This window comes from Leopardus geoffroyi, chromosome B4 (assembly GCF_018350155.1).
Source record: "Leopardus geoffroyi isolate Oge1 chromosome B4, O.geoffroyi_Oge1_pat1.0, whole genome shotgun sequence".
NCBI classification, from domain to species: Eukaryota; Metazoa; Chordata; class Mammalia; order Carnivora; family Felidae; genus Leopardus; species Leopardus geoffroyi.
The window spans coordinates 116,279,092-116,305,235 of record NC_059341.1 but is presented as its reverse complement, the minus strand read 5'-3'; the positions used below and the strand labels follow the sequence as shown (position 1 = coordinate 116,305,235).

General features: G+C 40.6%; 2 protein-coding genes and 1 long non-coding RNA gene across 10 annotated transcripts in view; 2 read left to right on the top strand and 1 right to left on the bottom strand.

The window, feature by feature from the left end:
• Positions 1-4,834, top strand: part of CEP83 (centrosomal protein 83) — a 122,653-nt gene extending 117,819 nt beyond the window's left edge. For all 7 annotated transcript variants that reach the window (XM_045467021.1, XM_045467022.1, XM_045467024.1 and 4 more), the window contains 3 exons: positions 460-563; positions 3,527-3,716; positions 4,662-4,834. In XM_045467021.1, coding sequence (XP_045322977.1) covers positions 460-563; positions 3,527-3,716; positions 4,662-4,766 — 399 coding nt within the window. In that variant the 3' untranslated portion in view covers positions 4,767-4,834. The remainder of the gene's footprint in view (positions 1-459; positions 564-3,526; positions 3,717-4,661) is intronic.
• A 1,223-nt stretch (positions 4,835-6,057) lies between these two features.
• PLXNC1 (plexin C1) overlaps positions 6,058-26,144 on the bottom strand; it is a 152,040-nt gene continuing 131,953 nt past the window's right edge. For both annotated transcript variants that reach the window (XM_045467017.1, XM_045467016.1), the window contains exons 24-31: positions 19,151-19,205; positions 16,673-16,704; positions 16,468-16,575; positions 15,160-15,323; positions 12,918-13,065; positions 9,904-10,044; positions 9,737-9,811; positions 6,058-8,555 (exon numbers count right to left, since the gene is read on the bottom strand). In XM_045467017.1, the coding sequence (XP_045322973.1) occupies positions 8,451-8,555; positions 9,737-9,811; positions 9,904-10,044; positions 12,918-13,065; positions 15,160-15,323; positions 16,468-16,575; positions 16,673-16,704; positions 19,151-19,205 (828 nt within the window). In that variant the 3' untranslated portion in view covers positions 6,058-8,450. The remainder of the gene's footprint in view (positions 8,556-9,736; positions 9,812-9,903; positions 10,045-12,917; positions 13,066-15,159; positions 15,324-16,467; positions 16,576-16,672; positions 16,705-19,150; positions 19,206-26,144) is intronic.
• Positions 10,040-16,263, top strand: LOC123592095. Its single transcript, XR_006709589.1, has 3 exons — positions 10,040-10,225; positions 12,830-14,698; positions 14,931-16,263. It is a non-coding gene; the product is annotated as an uncharacterized LOC123592095 (long non-coding RNA).

The window sequence follows — 26,144 nt, the reverse complement described above, 5'->3', positions numbered from 1 at the left end:
AGGCATACTTTCAAACTGAGACGCATCCATAATCTAAGCTTTCTGATCTTTTGCTGCTTTGGTAGCAATTTATCAGTGGTAAGCATGCTTTTAATTTTTTTTAGTTCTTTTTAAAAACACATATCTTTGGGGAAAATAAAGAACTTGTGATTCCTTATCAGGTGACAGGCAAGCTCATTAGTAAAATTTGACTCCTTCCTTTTTTAGATACTTTATTTGCATCAGTTTAGTTATTGATACCCATTTTCTGGTTTGGCATTCATATTTGTACATCTGAAGCTTATTATCTTTTCAATTTTCAATGAGAATCCTATCTATTAATCTTTTTTCTTCTAGTATTCACTGAAAATACTTATCTCTAAATAAAATTTCTTGTTGAGTAAAACATTGTCTCTATATTTTGTTCAAATAGGAGATTTTGTATTAATGTACTTGTCCATATTGTTTCTTTTTTTCTAGAGAAAATCCCTTCATGAAAACAAATTGAAGAGACTGCAGGAGAAAGTAGAAATCTTAGAGGCAAAGAGAGAAGAATTAGAAACAGAAAACCAGGTGTTAAATAGGTACTGTGTTTGTATAAATACATATCCCATGTAGTGACTTTAATATTATAGAGCTTTGATTCTGAGTATAATGCACTTTGTTTTCTTTCAAAATATATGTCTAGGGGTGCCCAGGTGGCTCAGTTGGTTAAGCATCTGACTCGTTTTTTTTTTTTTTTTTTTGAACCTGTAACTAATTGTCATTTTATTTGCAATTCCCTAGAGTAACAATGTTGGTTTTTTTTTTTGTTTTTTTTTTTAATTATTATTATTAAGTTAGCTAATATGTGTGTATACAGTGTAGTCTTGGCTTTGGGAGTAGATTCCCATGATTCATCACTTACATACAACACCCAGTGCTCATCCTAACAAGTACCCTCCTCAATGCCCATCTTCCATTTTCCTTGGCCCCCCCCCCCCCCAACTCCCCACCCCCATCAACCCTCAGTTTGTTCTCTGTATTTAAGAAACTCTTATGGTTTGCCTCCCTCTCTGTTTGTAACTTATTTTTCCTTCCCTTCCCCTATGGTGTTCTGTTAAGTTTCTAAAATTCCACATATGAGTGAAAACATAGGATGTCTGTCTTTCTCTGACTGACTTATTACACTTAGCATAATACCTTCCAGTTCCATCCATGTTGTTGCAAATGGCAAGATTTCATTGTATTTCATCACCGAGTAGTATTCCATTATATATACATACCATGTCTTCTTTATCCATTCATCAGTTGATGGACATTTGAGCTCTTTCCATAATTTGGCTATTGTTGAAAGTGCTGCTGTAAACATTAGGGTACATGTGCACATATGAATCAGCAGTCCTTTATCCTTTGTATAAATCCTTAGTAGTGCTATTGCTGGGTCGTTAGGGTAATGCTATTTTTAATCTTTTGAGGAACCTCCACACTATTTTCTAGAGCGGCTGTACCAGTTTGCATTCCCACCAATAGTGCAAGAGGGTTACCCTCTTGGTTTTGGCTCAGGTCATGATTTCATGGTTCGTGGGTTCAAGCCTCTCATCGGGCTCCATGCTGACAGCACACAGGGCCTAATTGGGATTCTCTCTCCCTCTCTCTCTGCCTTTACCCTGCTCACATACACTCTCTCTCTCTCTCTCTCTAAATAAAGAAAATATATATGTTTAAAAGAATTCTTTTTCTTTTTTAATGTTTATTCTTGAGAGAGAGAGAGAGAGAGAGAGAGGGGGAGACAGATATAGAATGAGTAGGGGAGGGGCAGAGCGAGAGAGGGACACAGAATCTGAAGCAGGCTCTGGGTTCTGAGCTGTCAGCACAGAGCCTGATGCAGAGCTTGAACCCACAAGCCGTGAGATCATGACCTGAGCTGAAGTCGGGTGCTTAACCAACTGAGCCATTCAGGCGCCCCACATTTAAAAGAATTCTAAAACTTTTTGTTATATTCCTAGTTCATTATCCTTGTTATTCATTTATTTATTTTTTTCTGGCTGAATATCCCTTCAAACCAAAACACATGCCAGGCATTTTGTTATGGTTGGGACTCATAGGAAAGGTCACTGGCTTTGGTAGCCAGGAGTGGTGTGAGTTCTTAATACTGAAACAAGATAGTTGCAACATTGCATAGTTCCCAAATGTGGCTAGAACTGTGAATCAAGATTTTTGATTTCTTGGTGTGAAAACATATTGAGCCTAAATTCTGGATTTTCATTTACGTTACAAACATAGCTAATAATCTGCATAATTAGCGTTTTTTGAGCAGAGACAATTTACCTTATTGACTCAGTAGTAGTGGCATTGTAGGGCCTATTTGAAGTTAATAAAAACTTTTTGGGGTGCCTGGGTGGCTCAGTCGGTTAAGTGTCTGACTCTTGGTTTTGGCTCAGGTCATGGTCTCACAGTTTGTGGGATCGAGCCCTGTGTTGGGCTCTGCACCGACAGTGCATAACGTGCTTGGGATTCTCTCTCTTCCTCCCTCTGTCTCTCTCCCAAAATAAGTAAATAAACTTTAAAAATAAATAAATAAATAAATAAATAAATAAATAAATAAATAAATAAAAATTTTACAAGTTCAGCTAATTTTAGTGGTAGCCTTTCAGCATTTAGAAAGTATCAGACTTTTCTGTAATGGAAATTGGCTGTTGATGTTTTATAATGTGCACTGGACATTCTTGAGTGTAATTATTACCAAATGGGAACAGTTGTTTTTTTTAGAACACCTGAAGTTTATAGACTGTGGAGTTCATGCCAATTTCATAATACTGTGTTCCAAAGTAAGAAGCCACCAAATTCATTCTAAAACAAAATTCAATTTGCTACGTCTTCTATAACCATTAATTTTGAAATATTATCAATTCAAGATTGGGTGAGTATGGCACAGATCATCTAGACTTTTGAGTGGTTTTGAAGACTGTATTTTATTACTGGTGTGGTTGATGGTCAGAAAATTCATGTCCAAAAATGTGATGATATGTAAAGGCCTGAAAAGTTACCTTTTTTATCCAAATAGTTTTCCCTAAAGTTGGGTAGCTTCATCTCTGTCATGAGCAACGTTTTTAAAAATTAGGTTGAACAATATGAAATTTCATATATTTGACCATATTTTACCTATAAAAACGGCAATGTCCTAAGATTCAACGTAGTATTTTCTCTATTCCTATTTGATTCCTTCTGTAAAATAAGGCACACTTTCAGGATTCATGGGTTGGGGGAGTGGAGTGCAAGTGAAAGTAAAAGTATCAAAAGATTTTTAATCTTTGATTAATTGGCAAGTAAAACTTTAAAATGAATTGATAGCCTGCAATGCCAACAGTTATACATGTGATTAAGATGTCATGTTTCTGTTTACTTTTCTAGATAAATAGAATTTTATGTATGTATTATATACAGATAAATCTTAGAATTTTGAAGTTCTTTTCTTCCAATTTAAAATTATATTCTGTGAATCATCCTGTTTTTCAATACAGTATACCTGTATTAAAGAACAGAAACACTTTTTTTCTTTTTTAAGACAAAATGTTCCATTTGAAGAATATACAAGGCTTCAAAAAAGACTAAAGGACATACAGAGAAGACATAATGAATTTCGAAGTTTAATTTTGGTTCCTAACATACCTCCAACAGCATCCATCAATCCTTTTAGTGTTCAGTCATCAGCCATGGTTCCAGGCATGGACTTGTCGTTTCCTCCTCATATGCAGGTATGAGCATTTATGTTACAGAAAAAAAGTCACTAACATTTCTGTTAATTTTTACCTGTTTAAATTCAGAGTTAAACATTCATATCTTTCTTTACCATAGAAATTACTGGGAGAAACAAAGTGGATTTGAATCTATTCTATCCTTTAGTGATGTTGCTAGAAGTGAAATCTACTGAGCAACTGAAAAGAAAAAACTTAATCCATGGGTCTTTGACTCACTCAACTGCTACTAAGCATTTACCAATACTCCGCACTATGCATTTTCCATATGATATTTTATTTAATCCTAATGGAAAATAGTTTGAGGGAAGGGTGTTATGATTCCCAATTTATAGATAAGGAAGCTGAGTCAGAGGGGAAGTGACTTACCTAAGGTCATAGGTAATAAGTGACAGAGTTGACTATCAAATATAAATCTGATTCCAAATTCTGGGCTCGTTCTACTGTATCAGGTCCTTGAGATACTGAAGGAATCAAATTGATTGGATGGTTTTCAAAAGATTAACTGTTAATAAGTAATTATAGTTTATAATATTGTAAGCACCAAAGATTTTAGTCACTGAATTGAATCTCAGACCAAGTGCTTTATTTATAATGAATCGCTATTAAACTCCAGCCTTGTTAGAAAGTAGGCAAGTGAGTATGCCTGGGCCCTGAATTGGTATTCTTCTAATTTACTCCCTGGTGAGTTTTACACCTAGATAGGAGAACAGACTTTGTGTTTTGCTTAAGGCTAGAGCCTGAGGTGGGAGAGAAACAAGGACTAGTTAGTAGTCTAGCCCATACTGCTGTGTTCTTAGATTGCTGAAATGGTTATCCTTTCCTTGCCAGATCTTCTAGGGCCTGAGTAAAAGAGGCACCGAGGCTGTTGCCTAACAGTTCTTTTTCCAGCTATTTTTCTGTTTTTTTTGTTTTGTTTTGTTTTTCATTTTTGGTGCTTTTAAGGAGGAACAGCATCAAAGGGAACTCTCTCTACTCCGCAAAAGACTAGAAGAACTAGAAACAACACAAAGGAAGCAACTAGAGGAACTTGGATCTCCTGGGGAATGATGTTCATGGAAAAAAGATCAAAAGGGATGAAATCACTGTGACTCAATAAAGCTTGAAGTTTTAACGTATGTGGCATTTAGATACTGTATTCCTGTTTGCCAGAACATTTGTGCCTCAAGAAAAGGTACCAGCTACATGATACATTGCATCAGTGTCAGGACTTTAGGATTATACTCAGGATAAGTGAAACATTAAAACCCCTTCAGAGATGTTTAGAATATTTATTGACAACTCTTTTGAGAATGTTAGAAAAGAAAAAAAAAAAGAATTAGAGAATCAAGTTAAATTATTTTATTAATTTCACTTGTTGAATTTTTTTTTTTTTTTTTTTTTTTTTTGGCATTTTACCTGGAATATGCCCATGTTTGATTCCTTCTGCCACTTTGAGATGCTTGGCAGTAACGGGCAGTAAACATTCTGCAGTTTACCGTATACAAGAGGTCTAAACCTCGTTCTTGAAAAAAAAGAAAAAAGTTTAAAGGCAGCATTAAAAAACAAAACTTCGGGACGCCTTGGTGGCTCTGTCAGTTAAGCGTCCAACTCTTGATTTCAGCTTGGGTCGTGATCTCACTGTGAGTTCGAGCTCTTCATTGGGCTCTGTAGTAACAGTGTGGAGCCCGCTTGGGATTCTCTCTCTCAAAATAAATAACTTTTAAAATAAAAAAAAACAAAAACGTTAAGACGTGTAAATATATAATGCTACCATTCTAAAAGCTGTGTGCATATAATTAAAGAACTTAATAAATATTTTTCTACATTGTCTTTTAATTTTGAGCATACACTCGGTATTTAGCAATGTAGAAAAATCTCTATTCTAACTGAAAACCACAAAGTACAAATAATTAAATCCTATGATTTAATTAGTTGTGTAAAACAAGGGCCATTCATTGTAAAACTTGAACCCACTGGGGTCCGTTAGTGGTAGTGTTGCCTCCTACTGTTTGGGATCTAACCGAATTATTACAAATGTCTTATCTCTGTGCATCCCTAACCTCTTTTTAAGGAAGTCTGCTGCAATAACTTCACATCAACAAGGCAAAGCTCAAATCCTCCAAACTAAGTGGAATGTTCGTTATCTGGAAGTCTTTAGGATCAAAGGTCCAGGTAGATAGTGGAGGAGCGGTGCCTAATATCATGTCAAAGAAACTGGAGTCAGTTGCTGCATTACAGAACCGCTTATTCACAGACGCAGTGGCACCTTGTTGCTGAAAAGTAATTTCCATGGGGCCACTTAGAATTTAAAAAATCTATTATAACTAGAACATTTGAAGGAAAACAGAAACAGGCCACCTTTACATCAAAATGTTTATTTTTGGATATAGACATTTAAAACATTCATCTCCAAGTACAGCTTCAATCAGGTATACAATAAGAAATAGACTTTAAATCCCTAATACGGAAAAGGTAACAGAATTAATTTTTAAATGCTGCTGTAGACACTAGTGTTAGAAAAAAAAGTTTATAAATGAATTGTTTGCACCAAAAAAATATGCAAAGAAACTTGAAAATAGAAATTGTTTGCCATTTGTTTCTCTGGTTGCTGTTTAATGTAGACCCAGTGACTGATTGTCTTCAGCACACATCTAATTTGGCCATTTACTGTATTTGGCTAATGTGATCCAAGATGTGGTCTAGATCGTGCTTTTCACTGGAGGATTGACAAACACGCTACATACGTTAGTGAATCTTCACACCACCTCAGTGAGGTAGGTTAGAAATATTATACAGAAATTGAGGCACAAAGAGGTAAGCGACTTGCCCAAAGTTCCCAGCAGCATAGCCCCTGGAAGAGGAGGTAAGGCTCCACACGGGACTCTTGTGCCAGAGAGCTGGACAAGGACATCCTCACGTAGCATTTACTAAACACGTAGATAAAGCTGTAGCTGATCCTTTTCATAGCATTTCTGTACCCTAAAGAAGGGGAAGTCTTTTGGGCAACTCTCCTACCCTTGGCTCTCAACTGTCCTCCTGTTATTCTCTTACGAACGCCTTCACATCAAGACTGAGGCAGCCTCACGCGGCGAGCAGACCGCTCACCTTGATACTTGTAAGTAACCTATTTGGTAGTATTTTTGAGGTGTGTCCATTGGACCGACAATGGTCAAAAGTGATGGGATTGGGAAGGTACCTATCAGGGCAGTGACTGCTTATTTGATCAGTTTGTTGAGGTATCACCTCTTACTCTTTGCCAGATATTGAGGAGCAACAAGAATTTCATTTTCAAAGACAAATTCACATTCAACTCCTGATATCCCATACAGTGTTGGTAAATGATTTTAAGGACTATATGATGAGTGTTTTATTTGCTACTTGAAAAAATGTCTTTCCTTAATCTGGGATTTGGAGCACCAAGGGTAAAAGGTGCCACAAGGAAAGTTGAGAGTTGCCAATCACATTTTTTACTTTTAATAGGAAAACACAGTGGTATTAAAATTGGTCATGAGCAGCAAAAATTCAGGAATAAAAAATCAGCAATAAAAAGACTACGGTAGAACTGGACAGGGAGTTCTTTAAAAAGAAAGGCATGAGTAAAATGAGTATTTTGAATTCTTTCTCTTGTGAGGAATACTTTCAAAAAGTACATAGTAAGACTAAGATACCAAGTTGTATACTAATATTTTGCAGGCCTTGGGCCTCAAATATATATATATATTCATATATAATACTCCAGTGTGAACAGCAATTTCATGAAATGTAAAATGTTTTTTTTTTTGTTTTTTTTTTAAATCACACACAAGTATTTATAACCACAGGGTTCACCAGAAATCTAAAGCAAGGAGACACTAAGTACAGAAACGTAGGATTAGGGGAGTGAGTTACTCTTCTACAGATAGTTTTGATCCAAGTTTTTAGACGGAAATAATGTTTTTTTTTTTGTTTTTTTTTTTACAATAGCCAACATGTCCACTATCAAATACATTTAGTATGAAAAAATGAAAAAAAAAGGGAACATACATCAGGACAAAGTGAGTAAAATGCTGTTGCATTTAAATAAAGCCTCCTCACTCTCCTTGCTTTAGAGCTCCTTAGTGAAACGGAGGTGAGTCTGATGGAGTGCAGTCCATGACCACTGAAAAACACGAGCCCTTTCAACAATGTTGCAACACTGTCAGTTTTTGGTTTAAAAACACACACACGCTCACGAATGCTAAGTGTACACACTACCAAATTCTGCGGTCAGCTTTTCCAAGAACTACTGGGGAAAGTTTCAATGCTGCAAATCCTCGAGGTTGCCCTAACACCTCCACCTTGTTTCCAAATGACTCAGTTCACATTTTCTTTTGATCATTGGCAGTGTCCCCTTTCTGCAGAGGTGCAGTGTAGTCACAAGTGCTACATAACTGTAGTTTTCAAACAAAACCACTTATATCATTGTGCTTAAGTGGAGACTGTAGTTACAATACTGACACTTGCTTACTGGCCCTGTATTCTCTGTAAACAAGGAGGCTGTTTGCAACAACCACTTCAACTCTATTTACAGAAAGGTTCCTACGGTATATGCACAGGCACAAGGTTGGTATGCTTTCTAAAAGCTGTGCATGTGCCTCCGTCTCTAAAAGACAGTGCTCAAAGTGGAACCTATGTGCAAACTTTAAAAAGTAACGACACAGAGTAGCTCAAGTAGCCATTTTGCTCCCAAGTCGTCTGAAGAATTTTGCCAGATTAAGCCAGTCCCCAGAGTGCTTACATCCACTTGCATTTCTTCTTTTCATCAAATAAGACTTTTACATGCAAGAGTTGTTTCTGAGCTTCTTCCAGCCCTCGTTCTCTTTCTAGTTTATTTAGAATCTGTTGACAATTAGAACAGTTATTTTAGATATTGTGATCTTAGCATTAGATTTCGATTTTTTGGGTTTTTTTTTTTTTTTTTGCATTCCTGATGCCGTGAGTGGTAAAAATCTGTATGAAACAGATGCCAACATTTTCTTCGATCATTTACATACTCACTTTGCAAGTTGTTTTGCTAAGTCATTATCACAGGATCAACAACACTTTGGCTTAAAATAGAAGCTAGCAAGAAATACCAACTATTTGCTTACAAATATGGGGCCAGACTTCCAAGGCCCTGGTTTATGCATTATGTCACAGCCATTCCAAGCACAGCAAGCATTCTGGGCAGCCAACATGCAGGCAAGTATTTCTTCTTAAATGCAGCAGGCAGGGGCATCCTGGTCAGAGTTGAGTATTTCCCTCCCCTCCCCTCCCCTCCTGGGCAGTGTAGTGCCTCCTCTCCCCTCCTCCCCTCCCCAGTGCTTCCCTTCTAACCCCTGGCCCCTGGAAAGAGGGATGCTTATCATGTTTAAGGAACTCATTGCCTCTACCCTACCTTAGCGCTTCACTTGATCTTCAAGTAGCAAATGGAATTGGTGAGCTATTCTCACCAGTGACATGGATAGCCTGTCCCAGCATGACTGAGTGGGGGGGAATCAGGGAAGGGGGAATTAACATATATTTGGAAACAGCGCATCTGATGACTGTGTCTGTGTGAATTCCCAAAGAAAAAAATCCAGATTAAGGAGAATTAATCATAAAGGAGAATGGTTTATTGAAATAGTTGCTTAAGTTAGAAATATGTTATACTTTCATATACCTGTTGAACACAGAATCTAGGCAATTTAACAAGCTTAGCTTTCATTTTAGCAGACTACAATCAAGCATAAGCTGGCCCTATTTAATAGGACCACTACTTACTCATCAAAGTTATATTGAGTCAGTGTGGCTACAGACCCCATGAACTCAAATGTAAATTCAGGCTGGTCCAAAGGCGGGCAGCATGATAAAACCGTAAGGGGACAGCCACGTGCAGGGTCTGGCTTGGTGCCAGGATCCCCCATCTCAGACAGGCTCCCTGGCTTCCCTTTCTGGCCATTAGGGATGCCAGAGCTGTCCTGAGACCGGTAGAATGCTTTACAACCAAATCCTGGCGACTGATTCATATCAATTTTTTGAAATGTTATTTAAAATCTTACCTCATCAAAATATTTTACGATGTATTTGTAAATTTCTGTCAAGGCCACTTCTTCATTAAATTCATTTTCATGTTTCTTAAAGAAAGAAAGCCTTGTTGAGAGATTCTGAAATGACTTTTCAAGACAGAAGTAACAAATGTTATCTTATTTCTACTTTCTAGCAATACCTTAGATTCCTGAGTTAAGAATTCTTCCATTTCCGAAGATGACAATGGAGGCAAATCCCTGATTGCTTTGTAATAAGATTTTACTTCCTCTTTGTAGGTTGGGATATCCTTGGCGTAGAGAAGTTTATTAGTTGGTGCTTCCTACGAAAACAAAAACAAGCATCCATGGCCAAGAGTAAAACACCATGGGGAATTTATAATAGTAACAATGTAGCTGAACCTCCAGCACTATCACGACCTCCTAGTAACAAAGCTTTTTCATGCAGTGGGCCTTTCATCAGTGTTGTTGATTGAATGACTGACTGCTATCCAGATAGTTCTGGTGAGTCACTGTTCTTTTCAGGCGAATTAAATGCTAATATATTCTGCCTTCCTCTCATAAAAGAGCTAAAATTATTATTTTTGCATGATTTTGAGTTACTGTAACAACGGAACTTATTTCAGTCATAGTTCATTACTAATGGTTGTAAAAAGCCTGAATTAAAACATTTGCTCTCATCTTCACCCACCAGTGAATTTTGGCATTTATAAAAGACTTGATTGTAGGTCTGATTGAGCCCTTTATGTAACAATGAAAGTGGTAAGTAGTTGGCGGTGGTGGATTTTTCTGCTTATCCCTTTTATTAGATTATAAAGATCTTCTAGCATTCTCAAGGAAGTACATGGTCATTAGTGCTGGGGGCTCTGATGTCTGACTTCACAAAAGTTCCCTGTCAGCTTGAATGTTTTTATGTAATAGCTGTAATATAAAAAATTGAGGGAAAAGTTTAAAAATTCCTACCCAGGGAAGATAGCTGAGTTAATGATAGGGCTAATGTCCCAGTAAATTTTTAAATGTATTGAGGGCATGAATAGCCATACCAATGGCTGAATCATTTTGAAGGATGCCGACACTGAGATATTACGGAGCTTTTTTTGCACTTTTCAAGTTTGAGTAAAACCCACAAATCCTGTGATCATTCATTCAGTAAATGTATTTAGCTAGGTGTTGTGGCAGGCACTGAATGTAAAGAGTCAAAGACGACCAGTACCTGCCCTTAAGAAGCTTCTAATCTACTTGGGAAGACAAACTTAACACAGTGCTTACTGTGATACCAGTAATTAGTAGCAGAGTATAAAGAAAAGTGCTGTGGAGTTGGACAAATCAGGGATCATCACCAAGACTTGTGGCCTCCCAGAACTGATGTTCTGATTTCCTCATCTCTAAAATGAGGGTAATAATAACTACCAAGAACATAGTAATCACAAGAACCACATAAGGTATAGTTCAGCTAGTCAGTTAACCATTTTTTACTGTGAATAAATTAAGCATTTTAGTGTCTTCCAGTGTGTTTTTGTTGCATTGGTCAAATGAAGAAAGGGCATGGGAAACGGAGCTGGAAAGTTCACAAAGCAGGTATATTTAGACTGATCATAGGCTCCTATAGTTTTTGGTACACATTAAGAAGTCAGGTTTGTTGAAGGAATGAATGAATAAGTAGGGTGTTACTAGAAGAGAGGGGTTATGAGACAGGAAAGGGATACGAAAACACGTTCATGGTAAGTTTGGGAAAGGTAAAGCTGTAGCGTAGAAGGTATATGGAATTTGCAAGAAAATGAGGCGGCCAGAAAAGAGACCTGAAGCCCAATTAGGAAGGGCCGTGTGGTACTGGGAAGATTTCACCTGGCAGGTAATGGGAAGTATTTATAATTTTTAAGCAGGAGACAGACAAGATCAGATTTAAGCTTTAGATAACCTGAGACACAGTGAAAACAAAAAGACAGCACAGGCAAGGAGACCAGTTCCGAGGCAGTTATATGGGTGGAGAGGGGCTGAAGGGATAGGGCCAAAGAATGAGAAAAAAGACATTTTGGAGATGGCAGTGGGCAGTAACCAATTAGGGGAAGGGAGGAAGAAGAAGGCGTTGAAGATAATGGAAAGGAGTTTACCTTGAGAGACCAGGCGATGCTAGGAAGACAAAAGTAAAGACAGGTGTGTTTTGCAGAAATGGTGGTGAGGGTGAGTTTAGATTCAGACTAGGAAGCTGAGGCACCTGTGAAACATCAACCACATTTCGCCCCAGGCACTCTCTCAAATTCCATATACCAAGGAGACACTGCTCAGCACTGAAAGACTGTCTGACATCCATTAGGTACAGATACTGCTCAGTTTACTACATTTGGAGTGCTCGAATAAGACCAAAACATCCCTTTCGGAGTTTGCTCTGTATTTTGATCTTTCTTTGCTTTCCTGAGGCTTTTGCTCAGCAAAGAAAACCGTAGGAAAAACAATATTGATGTTTTGATTATGAATTGACAAACTGGTGGTGGTAGAAATCTCAGGCAAGATTTTCTTACCCATGAGCAATTTGTTATATTCAAATAGACACTTAGGTGTACAGCTGATCCTTGAACAACATGGTGTTGAACTCTGTGGGTCGGCTCTTACTCTACGTGGAGTTTTTTCATTATAGTACAGAACTGTAAATATGTCTTCTCTTACGATTTCCTGAACGTTTTCTTTTCTCTAGTTTATTTAAGAATACAGTATATAGCACATATTACATGTACAAAATACATGTTATTTTGACTTTCTATTAGTAGTAAGGCTTCCAGTCCACAGTAGGCTATTAATAGTTAAGTCTTGGGGAAGCCAAAGTTCCAGGTAATTTTCAAGTACATGGAGGGTTGGCACCCATAATCCTCCATTATTCAAGGATCAGCTGTATTCAGATGGGATTAATTTAGCTAAGCAAATTTCTGTAGTTTCACTTTGGGTTTATAGTTTATAATTTGTGGTAAAGGTATTTACAGGCACAGTTTTGCAGTAGAAAGGGGATAATAGTCTATTTTGGTATTCATTAAAAAAAACTAGATTAAAAGTAAATAGGACAGCTTTTAAAGAGAAGCAGATCTTCAGTGACTACCGTGGACTATTTCTTTTTAGCTGCTGTGGTTCAGACCAATTGTTTAGAAGAAAGAATGCTTCAGACTCACAGGATGACATGTTAAGAGATACTAAAACCAGGCCTTACCTTCCCGAGTTGCTGCTCTGTGAGAGAAAATGCGTCCATGAAGGCCTGGGCAATCACAGATAAACAGCCGTCTATGTGTGGTGTCTTCTTAATGTCAAAGACAAACTGAGGGTTCTTCAGGATGTTTACCCAGAAGCGAAGAGGAAGGCTGTTCCGAGAGAGAAATCTCTTTTCAAGTATAGCCCTTCGTAGGAGGCGGATGCTCTGTTTATCACAGTTTGCATACGGACGTTTTTGCCCTTGTTATTGAAGTATGCAAGTCTGCTTTGCCAAATATACCAAGCAACAGATGGCAGCACCACTCAGAGCAAGAAAGGGTTAAACTGACAAGCGCCACTGAAGGGAGGACTAGAACGGGAGAAATTCAAAGGTGGCCGTTGACGAGAATTTTCTCCCGATAGTTCTAGATTCTAGCAGGCGACGGTTGCCCATGAAAACGTTTCATCACGTGTCTGGAACCTGACCTCTTCTCACCCCCTCTAAGTGCCACACCCTGGCCTAAGCCGCCTGCATTATTAGCCCCCAGCTCCCCACAGGTAATTGTCCCACAACTATCAGCAATCTTAACACAGAGTCAGATCAGGTCTCTCCTCTGCTCAGAACCCTCTGTGCTCTCCATCCCCCTCGGGATAAAGCCCCTGCGTGATCTGGGCCTGGGTCCTCATCTGTTACTCTTCACCTTTTTCATTCCAACCCACCGTGGGCCTCTTGGCTGGTCTTCATGCATCCCAGGCAAGGCTGCACCTCAGGACTTCTGCCCATCTTCCGGAAACTGCCTTTAGCCAGACAGTCTCAAGGTGTATGTCCTCACCTCTTTCAAGACCTGACTCAAATGTCATCATCTCCTTGAGGCCTTCTCTGACCACTGTCCTGTTACTCTCTATCCTTCTTTTCTGCTTTGTCCACTGTACTAACCTTCTAATATACTACTAATTTACCTATTTATCATCTCTTCCACCCATTAGAATGCAAGCTCTCTGAGAACAGGGATTTTTGTTCAGTTTACTGTTACATCTCCAGCACCTAACAGTGCTTGGCATATAGTAGGTACTCAGATACTTGAATATGAACTTGGGAATCATTCAGAGTCCTTCCATTATCTCAACTCTGGCCTAGCAAATTACCTCCATCATAAGGATGCTGGGCCTCTCCTCAGCTCTACTGTCCTGGCTACTGCCCCTGCTCAGATGCCACCCTCTTCACAGTGAAAAGGGGAGCCTACAGCAGCAGCACCTGGGATTAAGAGGCTAGAGCACAGGATGGGAGGGAGCCAGGGTAGATGCTGGGACAGACCCGGATTCAATGGGAGAAGATGAGACCTAGAGCTCTGGCACTTCAGCTTGTAATACTTCCTTAAAATGGTCTGTGGGCCCTCAGTGTTCGGGAGGGCTTGCGATTGTGCCAGAAAGTTCTATCATGTCTTAACACCGAGTCTTACTCAGTTCATACACAGAACATTTCAAATAGAGGTAATGAGCTGTTTCTTTACTGAGGAGAAATTTAGAACAAACCTGGATGCCTTGCCAGGCAACCAGGTAAAACGTTAGAAAACAGAACAGTCCTTTGACTAATTCTCATGATATCTGAGTACTGCACTCGCTCAAATAAAAGTAGAAATGTCTATGTAGAATCAGAATTCAGACAGTTTGGTAACTGCAAAGGGATTAAGTATTCTCTAATGGAAAATTATATAATAAAACCACAAAATACGAATTTCTCATCTTTTGCCGGTCAGGTTAACATTCCTTACAAGGTCTTTTTCATGCGTTAAAGATAATAAGGTTTGGGGCGCCTGGGTGGCGCAGTTGGTTAAGCGTCCGACTTCAGCCAGGTCACGATCTCGCGGTCCGTGAGTTCGAGCCCCGCGTCAGGCTCTGGGCTGATGGCTCAGAGCCTGGAGCCTGTTTCCGATTCTGTGTCTCCCTCTCTCTCTGCCCCTCCCCTGTTCATGCTCTGTCTCTCTCTGTCCCAAAAATAAATAAACGTTGAAAAAAAAAAAAAAAAGATAATAAGGTTTGTTTATGTTATCTTAAAGAATAGGATCACAGCATAGGAAGGGTTTTGTTCTTGTTAAAAAATAGTAACAGAGGAAGAATCTGCTTTGACATGATAGCTTACCAAGCCAAAAGATTCTGATCTAGGGATAATGAATCCTTCTGTAACTATCCATGCCCTCCTTTTGGTTAAGATTCTGTCCCAGATTCTTGAAAACAGTCAGTAATCACATACTGTTTGTTCCCACCTGTTTGTTTTCCAAATATGTACGACATCAGGATCTGTGATTTTTTTGTTTTCAGCCTGGGCATCCAAAAAGTCAAAAAAGTATTTTATAGCAAATGGGGCTCTGCTGTTGGGTAAACTCCAAATGCTTCTAAAAAGTTTTTCAAGCACAGAATGAATTGCCACCTGAAAGACAGCATCAGACGTGGGAGATTTAAAAAATAGGGTAACAGTTTTGAATACAATAGAAAGTGAAATGCCAGTTCAGAGAAAATGATGTACAAAACAGAAACAAAACCTGAAGAGAAAATATGTAAAATTATCAAATGAGGCCAACACTCCATGTGGGTCAAGCATCCTGAAAATCCATGCCCCGGTTTAGGTTTAGTCAACAATGAGGGTATCGTAGAAGTCTCCAGCAGTTGAAATGTCAGTTGTAGGGCTGCGTGCATAGATCAAGAAGCCATGGATGTTTAGCTTTTATTAGTTATGTTCAGCCTAGAAAAACTCAATGTTGCTCAGTTCCCAGAATTGTTCCTGTTGCATGTATTTCCATCAGAGGTTTTTATTCTCTACTTTCCAAAGCATCTGGGTGTTTTACAAAAGACAAATAGGCAGATCTCTGTGGGACAGATGAGAAAATCAAGAGGCTCTGGCTGTCCTTTAGCCACTAAACAAATTTACTGAGCTCTCAGCATACCCTCTGCTATAATCTGAAGAAGCATGCCCATCAGGAGACCAGGGCCAGGTGTAGATAATAGCATTTATATTGCTAGTCATTTCAGGGGGAAAAAAAAGGATCACCACAGACTTCTGTTAATCTCACTAAAAGCCAGATAAAGTAAAATTTGCTTCTGATTTGGTATTCCAACAGCTTTCACATCTGACACTTTTACATGTGAACAGAATTCTTAACTTTAAAGTGGAAAAATAAAAAAAGATTTAGTAGGTTTACCGTCACTGACCCCACCCTTCATTTTATTTGCAATTCAAAGGGAGTTTTATTGCTCCTCTATAAGAACAAAGAAAAACGAATAATTACAACATGAACCTAAGAAAATAACAATAGTGAAATGGTGGGTAAAGGACTGGGAACAATATTAAATCCCTGATTGAAGATACTACAGTCAAAATTTGTAAAGTGCCATTATCTTTGCAGTTTCTAAAAAGAAGAGGAGGGTAGGAAGTGTTTACCATTTAAACTTTCATTTTGCTTTGCTAGAAGGCACAAGGGATTTGTAACATTTTCACACTTCAGTGGAAATTAAGTCAAACACATCATACACCCCCAAGGTAGCCATAAAAGCACTCCCAGAACAGTTAAGTGTACCTTGGTCGACAGCAGCTTTGTCAGATACATTTCTTTTACTTTGAACTTGTGCTTCCCTCGATGTCTCTTTCCTTGCACATCTTGGAATGCTTCCGAATCTGGTAAAATCTAAAGGGAAGACAGACTAGAAGCGTTACCCAAGGAGACCGTTCATGCTACAGAAGGCATCCAGTTCAGCGGCAAGCACAAGAAAGACTGAACTCACCAAATGGCAGTGGTCTTCTGAGTATTCCACATCTGAATGCCAGAGAAAGGGGGAGAAAACAGTCTATTAAAAAAACAACCACGGGCTAATTGGCCTTCTCATAAAATGCCCCATTTGTGCTATAAACAGAAGAGGTTACTTGAGCTCTTCACAGCTATTTTTTTTTTTTTTTTTTTTTTACCCTGTTGCATCTTAAGATCTTAACAACGTGAAGACCGAACGGGCCAGGGAGTAGGAAGCAGGTTCCCTATTCCTGGAAATATTAAAACAGGCTGCATGATCCTTCGTTGGGGTGAGTAGGAGAGGTTCAAGCCCCACTCATGAACAAATGTACCTGGGGGCATCTACTGAGTGCCAGGGGCTCCTAGGCAAAAGGCAATCTTAACACAGACCTAGTCACCCCCCCACCCCAGTGGAATTTACATCCTAGCCAATGAGAGACTTCATACTATTATCAATTATTTAACTACAACTGTGATAAGGCTCCTGAAGAAGTATATGCTAAGAAAGTAACTGACAAAGGCCGGCCCTACTCTGGGAGGTTTTTCAGGGGAAGTGGTGTTGGAGCTGAACCTAAATGAATGACTAGTTAGCCAGGCAAATGGAAGAAGGGGAATGGGTGCAAAGACCCTAAGGTGGAAGGAATGTGACCCCTCCTGGGATCTGAAAGAAGGGCAATGAGTTGGGAGTTTATAGAGCAAGTGTGACAGTGACACAGGGTGAGGACAGTCCTGAAAGAAATGTGGTAGTAAAGGGAATGGTAAATGGAAAAGAAGGATCAAGGGACTAGGTTTTTTGTTTTGAAGATGAAGGAGACTAGAATACCTTGAAACACTAACAAAAGCTGTAGTAAGTGGGGAGGTGTTGAAAATTTAGGTGAGAGAAGATTGTCTGTGGCGTAAGAATGCTTGGAAGGTTGGAAATGATGGGATTGAAGACACAGGTGAGAGACTGGCCTTGGATAAGAGGAAGGAAATCCTGGAATGCTGGTGGGGGTGGGAAGGAGCACAGGAAGAAATGGGCAGATGCAGGTAGGGTGGTAGGGTTGGTGCTAGATGTTGATGGAGTTCTGATTCCTGTTTTCTCTGTGACGTACAGGATCAAGTCTGCTACTGATAGAGCCATGTAGGTCAGAGCTTTGAGGAGAGAAGGCAGAATTCCGGAGAACACAGAGTGAGTTACCTAGAGAAATTTAGTGGGTGTAGGCTGCATTGAGGGTCCCAGTCATGTTGGGCACCATGAAATTATAATGACTCCAAGCTATGCTGTTGTGTACCTTCCTCCAGTGGCTGCCTGGATATAGGTTTAGGAAAGGCTAGTATTGGGTTCATCCAGGGCTGGGACATGACAGAGAGGGTAGTAAATAGGGGACAGGGACAGGAGAAGGTGAAGGGTTAGGAGGAGAGTGATCAAAATAATGGCTCTCAGCTGAACTGGACAGGGAAGAAACAGAGACGTTGACTGCCTTGAGGTCCCATGAAGAGATCCAAATGTGAGATCCCCGATCTTTGAAGCTTAAAATACAAAGTTCTACTTTTTTATAACACAAGGACACCAGTTCCCTATGCCAGAATGGCAGCCACCCTCTGCAAGATGGCTTCTCTCACTAAATAGCCAGATCTAATGATGGACTGTGAGGTTCCCCAGAGGGGTTTCCTACAACCTACCAAATTATCCTTTCTATTTAATTGGGGGCCCTGCATTCTCTGTTTGTACTGACCAGGTATTGGGACCTATGAGGCCGCTCCTAGTATTGAATCTAGGAATCCGGAAGCCTCCCCTCCAGTTATATGTGTGAAAAGTGCTGTTGGTGAGGCCCAGAAACTTTCCAAGGGCTGGGGACAGAGTGTCTTAGCTGGGGTATCCTTTCTCTGGAGACAAACCTAGACTGGGATTTAGGGAATTTCTCAAGGCACCGTCACAATGCTTTCCTTTCCTGAGACCATCAGGGAGGTGGGTAGAGAGTTTAGAGGCTAGCCCACTAACTTTCCCATAAAAGCTTCCCATTTAGTTTGTCTCACTCCGCTTTCTGGGAATTTTGCAGCTGTTATCGCAAGGAGATTTGGATTTCTAAGTGGATTATCTTGTTTGTTCAGTGCTTGCAGGGCTGTGTGATAATCTACCGGCTTCCCTCTCAGTTTGCCAGAGGGGTCTTCTCTGTTAGCCCCCATCCTACTGAGGAGTTGGAACAGAGCGAGGAAGGCTGAGATTCTGCCCTGAGTTCAGGGCTGTCAAGAGGCAGCAGCTTCCTTTCTGCTGGGCAGTCCGGCCAACTGCTATTTACTGGTTCCTGTCCTCTTTTTTGCAAAGCTCACGTTCTTAGGAATAGAAACATATCAAAATGGCTTTTCTCCAGTTTCAGAGAATTACATAGAAACAACTCAATCTCACTTTTGTGACCATACATCTGAAAGAGGCAAAAAACAATACTTTATATAAAAGTGGGTGAGAACAAAAGGTTAACATTATATCGGTTACCTGTAGTAAAATTTGCTATCTTCTTAAAGACTTTTATAGTGGATCCATTTGATATCTGAAAGCAAAGATAAAAAATATATGAGTTTTCAAAATTTAATACATTTCTCAACTTCATCCAGGAATTAGATGGCTGGCTGGATCTTGGCATTCTCTCATTTATTAAATATTTATCAAGAATTTCTATGTGCTGGAAGTTGGAGCTATAATGGTGATGAAGACACTGTCTCTGCCCTCAAGGAGCTCACAGTCCTGTGAAGGACATAGACAAGGCAGTGAGATGCAGTGAGGCCGGAAGGGCGGGGGCCAACACACCATAGGGCTAATGGGAGGTGGGCCAGCCCCGGGCAGAGGGGAAGACAAGGCTGTGTTAGGAAGTATCCCAGCGTCTCAGAGGTCAAAAGAGGCTTGGGCCACTATGTTTTTGAGGTTCCTACTGTATTTAGAAATGCTGAAACAGGTGTTCAAAGCTGTGTTAGCTAGAGCTGGTGTTTACCGTATCACAGAGCAATTTCACATCCGGGTATATATCCAACAGAAATAAGTGCATATCCGGATAGCAAACTATATGCGATTGCCCCATACTGGAAACAACCACACATCATCAATGAATAAATAATTTGGGGTATGTCCATACAACAGAATATAAAGCAGTGAAAAATGAGCAAATTACTGCTCCACGCTGCATGGGTAAACCTCACCGTGGTAAGGTGCAAAGAAGCCCAACACAGAGGAATACATACTATGTGATTCCAATCACGTAAAGCTAAAACAAACACAAAAACAGTCAAACTATGATGTTAGATGTTTGGACAAGAGAGCAGGGTTAGTGATTGGGAGGGGCCTGGAGGGGGCTTCTGAGGTACCCATAATGTTCTCTTTCTTGACCTGAGTCGTAGTTACAGGGTGTGCTCACTTTCTGATAATTCATCCACTAGTACACTTATGATTTGTTCTCTTTTCTGCAGGAATATCGTATTTTTAAAAAGCTTGCAAAATCATAAAAATTGCATATACTTTTAAATAAAAACTTTACAATTAAGTATAACTTATAGGAAAGCACTTCACATTCACTAATATTAAGTATACAGCTTAATAAATGTTAAGTATACACCTGTGTAACTACTCACGTGAGGATAAAAATTGTATTTCAAGGTCCTACGAAGTACCCGTTATCCCCTCCCAGTCAATAACCACCCCATCCTCAGCCAGAGATAACCACTATTCTGACTTCCATCTGTTCTTGAACGTCATATAAATGGAATTATATAGTACAGCTAACCCTTGAACAACATGGGGGTTAGGGGTACCCACCCTCTGCACAGTTGAAACTCCACATATAACCTTTGATTCCTCCAAAACTTAACTGCCTACTGTTGACAGGAAGCCTTACCAATAAGTCAATTAATACATATCTTGTATGTTGTATGTATTACATACTGTATCCTTATAAGGCTAGACAAAAAAGTATTAAAATCGTAAGAGAAGATACACTGACAGCACTGTACTGTATTTACTGGAAAATATCTGCATGTAAGTGGGCCTGCACCATTCAAACCTGCATTGTTCAAGGGTCAACTATGAGTGTGTGTGTGTGTGTGTGTGTGTGTGTGTGTATAGTGTGTGTCTAGGTCTGGCTTCCTGGGGTCATCTTAAGGTCTGTGATGTGTATCCACACTGTTGCAGCTATAAGCAATTCAGTCGTTTTAAAATGACTTTGTGTTATTGTGTGAATATATTACAAAAAACTGCCATACACTAAAGACAGAAGTATTGACATGCTACAACATGAACCTCAAAAACATTATACTAGGTGAAAGCCAGCCACAAAAGACCACATGTTGTATGATCCCATTTAGATAAAATGTCCAGAACAGACAGATTTATGCACACAGAAAGTAGATTACTAGCTGCCTAAAGCAGGGGTCAGAAGAATGAGGAGTGACTGCTAATGAATTCAAGGTTTCTTTTGGGGGTGATGAAAATGTTCTAAAATTAGATTGTGGTGATGACTACACAACTCTGCAAATGCACCAAAAACCATTGCATTGTACATTTTAAAAGGTGACCTTTATGGTATATAAATTATATCTCAATAGAGCTGCTAAAAAATTGCCACAGATTTTAAATGTACACAATTTGACAAATAAATGCCTTTACCACACTGACACACTACTGCAAGGCCCACGCATACCCTCTCTTGTCTATCAAGTCAGGAGTTCTCACCTGAGGCCTTTCGGGACTATGGAAGCCAAGGCCGGATGGCCCTCCAGCGCGGCCCTCCCCCACAACCGACTGGGGGAAGAAGCGCCCTTGAGGCCAAGGGGACTAGATGCTAAGAAGCAGGGGGCAGTCCTCACTTCTTGTGAGGAGTAAATTATTCTGAGAGGCTAGTCCACAAAAATGTAAGACAAAGGAACCCTGAAGAGAGGCAAGTCAAGGATACACAAATCCTTGCCTTCATTCTGGGACTATGGAGGGAGGATTAACCCTGTCTTTTCGGAACATGGTAAGCTGAGTGCTTTTTCCCACCACTCTGAAGTCCTCAGTCTGGTCTGAATTCTAATACTACTTTGGACCTAGCCTTCCTCCATTTGGAAAAAAGTAGAAACCTAGAGTTTCTCTTCTGGCCTGCTGCACATTGGTTATCAGAGTGTACAAACCTGCTTAGCAAGCGCCAAAGGATTAAGGTCTAATCTCCTTCAGGTTGCACCCACAGAGGAGGGAACATGGGGCGAGAGCCAGCCCTGCAGAGGCCCTGAGCACAGCCGTCCAGCCAGCTGTGTCTAGCCAGCTGCTAAGTTTAGACCAGAGGCCTCCAACTGCTGGTGTTCACATCTTACAGGGAGGGGGAACGCTGGGCAGAGGCTGGCTGGGCCATCAGGTCTCTGAAAAGTGTCTCCAGCTTGGACTCTTATTGAATTCTTCGACTCTGCTGTTATTACCAAACCTCCTCCTCTTTCCCCTTGAGCCATTCATTGTTTTCTGGCTGCTTTTTCCATTCTCCTCCACATTTGATGCAATTAAAGTAAACACTCTGTGCAGGCACCCTCTTAGCAACACTCAGACACCAAGTTTATGAGAATGTTTGAACATAGTTCTAAAATTCCTCCCCATGAAGAGCTGGATATGCTCTGTTTCTAAGCCAATAAATATCTTTTTATAAAAGGAAGCTGGTGATTCATTCTGGGTAATTGTCAAAGAATGAATCCCAAATGGATCCTGTTGAGTGTTGAGCCAATACTCCACTACCGTCAGACGCTTTGTTTTGCTAAACGTGAGCACCCTTACCCTATAATCACAAACACCACGGATGGGCTTTCCGATAAGCAGCCCTGCCAAAGGTTCAAATGTCTTTTCAAGAGCTGGCAAGGAATCACTGCTGGCACTGTGCTCAGGCATTAAGATAGCGCACACGCAGCTTGTACCACGGAAATTTTATTCTGAAATTATCTCCCGAGAGCAAGTGTAAAAGCATTTTATTAGTGGTTGAGTTGTGTGTGTGTCTGAGCATGTGTGTATGAGTGTATTTCTAACTTTCACAGCTGCTCTGGGGCTGGAACATTTCCCCCCACGTGACACTTTAACACCATCGTAAGACAGAAACTAGTTCACTTACAGATGTTTGGTGGGGGGATAAGGTTTCCATTTTCTATTTTGCACAAGTCAGCTGCTGCTGAGTTAAGGACAGAAATGCCGTTTTGAAAAGTGCCACAGGATCTAAAGTGTTAAAAATATGATACTGTTTGTTCCATCTGAGGAGCTCCAAATGCTTTCCTGAGAGTGACTCATTAATCCTCCTGTACTCCTGTGAGGCAGGGAGCGGCCTCTGGGCCCCTACTTTAGGAATGAAAACCAAATTAAATCAAAGAAAGATTAATGTCACTAGATGGATCTGCAGCGGGAATGTTTCTCCAGCCCAGAGCAGAACTGGTAGCGCACGGCAATTTCAAATTAAATTCCTCCCAGTCTCACAGTGCTCCAGGATTCAATGAGACAAGAAGGCGATGCCCCTTCGATGATGACTGGCCCATGTTGGAACAAGGTAGAGAAAACCGTAGACTCCTCCATTATCAAAATTAGGAATTGTGACCGCACAAGGCTAAACGGACTCAGGTCGACGATTTAAAATCACTCCTGAAATCAGCAGGAGGTACACATCCTCCAAATCACGTGCAAGCCAAGGTGGGACTTCTCTGTGGCAAAACCCTATCCTTGTGGCATGAGTTGAAGAAAATTCCGTAAGGATAGATTTTCTAGATATAGAAGACTGAATTTATATTTAGTCTTACAAAACTGCCATTTTTTATGGGTAAAAATGGTCAAATGTTGGTAATTTCATATTGCTTAGTCTAAGAGGAAAAGCTGGAATTTCAGCCTAAGAATTGTATGGAAAATTATGAAATATTGTGATACTTTTTTTCTTAAAAAAAAACTGAAAACACAATAATCAATACACATCACCACATGGAAACCCTTACTGGTGTCCCTCATTCCTAAAATGGTATTATGTGAAAGCAGAACTCTATTCAACCAGCGTTGTCCCCACAACCACTCATCAATTTTGCTTTCCCCACCTACCCCCTTAGCTCTTCCCACTGACACCCCAAGGCTAGAGGCAGATAATAAAGGAATCCTGTTTCTCAGGGCCAGAGGGATAACCTTGCTCAGTCCATTAGCAAAGGAGGTTCAGTGTTCATTGGAGTGTTTGGAAGGGGCCCCATCAGAACACTCCCAACACACATATCAAATCATACATGTGGTTCTGGACACCCAGGACAGAGCTCTAAAGGATGCTTCCAACTAGTTAAAATGCCAGTAGGGCTCTTGCGTCTTCCTTGGAATTCAGCCTGGGCCAGTAGCAAACTCTCTCTGAGGACTCTCTCTGGGCCAGTAGCAAACTCTCTCTGAGGACTCTCTCTGGGCCAGTAGCAAACTCTCTCTGAGGACTGTCAGAACCAGACCTCGTCCTCTAGAAGCCAGTTTGCTCTCTAAAAGTGTGCCTGAAATTGGGAACCTTAAGCACTCCCCTGCTTTTGTTGGGCTGGGGTGGTGAGCTCTTGGATGCCTGCAAGAGGCCTCCTATCTGAAGAAGGCAATTGTTGTCATCTTCAAGGAACACTGGCCTTAAATTATGTTGAAGTAGAATTAAAAATAAGGATTTTGATAAACTCACAGACATGAGATTCATCAGAAGATTTTAAGAGAAGTTACCTTTTTGGATATGACATCAGAGAAAGTAACTACCAGGATTTTTCATCATTTGGCCCAGCTTCCTAGCCGAGGCTGCCTTAGAGGCTGGAGGCATGGGCTACAAGCCCAGCTGGAACCAAGCCTATCTCTCCGGCCCTGAGAAGAGCCATGTCTCCAGCGCCATTGCTGTTTCATCTGCTTCCGGCCTTGGGGCATCATTGAGAAGAGCTACACGGAACCTCTCCCTGTGCCCTAGAATGGGAATAATGATAGTATCCATCTACCTCACTGGGCTGTACAGAGGACTAAAGGAGCTGCTATTTGTAAGAGCCCCTGGAACAGTGCCCAGTATACAAGAAGCACTCTGTGCTTGTTTAATGAATAAATAAATGTCTAAAGTCATTCGTGCTGCAAGAGACCTTTAGAGATGGTCAAATCCCTTTATTTTAGTGTCACGGATGACACACCTGATTGGACGGACCGCTGACTTTACCTAGCAGACACTTTGGAACATCCCTATGAGCTCTACATGTCATTTGAATGACAACTTGAGCGGTGGCGACGACCACTGCGGCATTAGCATGCACCTGTTACGAGAGCGTTCTTCAACATCACAGTGGTTTAAACGTCTTTTCTGCCCCTCAGAACCTCATGGTTCAGAATGTGAGGCGAAGTCTATAGAGGGCATTTCCTGCCGGACACAACACCTGTTCTGTATATGCGATGCCACCCTATTGCGGGGTGTATGTGTGATAACACCATCCAGCAAAAGGTCACACGGAGGTGCAGGGGAGGGGAAGAAAGCCTGCACCCAGAGACACCTCTCCATACATACACACAACTGATCTTATCAGCTCCAAAACACAGTGCAGTTTCCTTAATAGGAAAGGCACACTCAGCGATGGCCAGTTAAGGAAGCACTTGGGGAGGATTTAATTATAGGGGATAAAGATGCCTCTGGCTTAATGTGTTTGTAAAGATGCTGGCTTTACCCCTTGCTTGCACGGGACGGAAGGAGACTGTAGCAGAAATCCACCCTCCTCTGCACTCATCTGATGGAAAACGAGGGTAATAAAAGCACCTTCATCATAGGGTTGTGAACCTGAATTGTGCTTATGCACATGAACAGTGCTGTCATCACTATGCAAAGCAATCTTGGCGACGCCCAGAGTTGGCAAGGATGCCATCCTATAGATGACAGAGCATTGCCAGCAATTTGGGGCTGTGGAGGCTGCATCTGGTCCATGAGATGCTATATTTTTGCTGTGCCTTCAGATCCCCTCTAGAAACCTGTTCTTCAAATATTTGGACAGTAAATCATTCAGAGGAAATCAGCTACACTCTGTTTGCCCTGAGGACAGAACAGGAGAGAAGAACCAGGTTTCCACTCCAGCAACGGGACTTTGTTTAGATAGTAGGAGGAACTGGCCGTCACTAAAGATTAACTTTAAAACCTAAGTAATTTGGGCTAATTGGAGGGAGATGAGTCTGAATCACTTAAAATCCGAGTTAGACCCTATTTTTAAATGAAATACAGTTTTTCGCTTTCAAGTACTTGCAGTGACTCAAACTAGGGTGCTTTAGTAAATAAGAGTGGTAATTAGCATCTTGTCTCTTTGGAGGGAAACGTAAGCTCCAGGAGAAAATTTTTGACGGAAGCACAAAAGTGAGCTTCAGCCTACCCCTGTCAAATTACTCCCAATTTTGAATCTGCAGGGGAACTACTAAACTGGGGATAGAGTTCGGTGGCCGAGGGTAGTGGTGGATACTTTTTTTCTGAACTGTCTTTGAAAAACAGGGCATT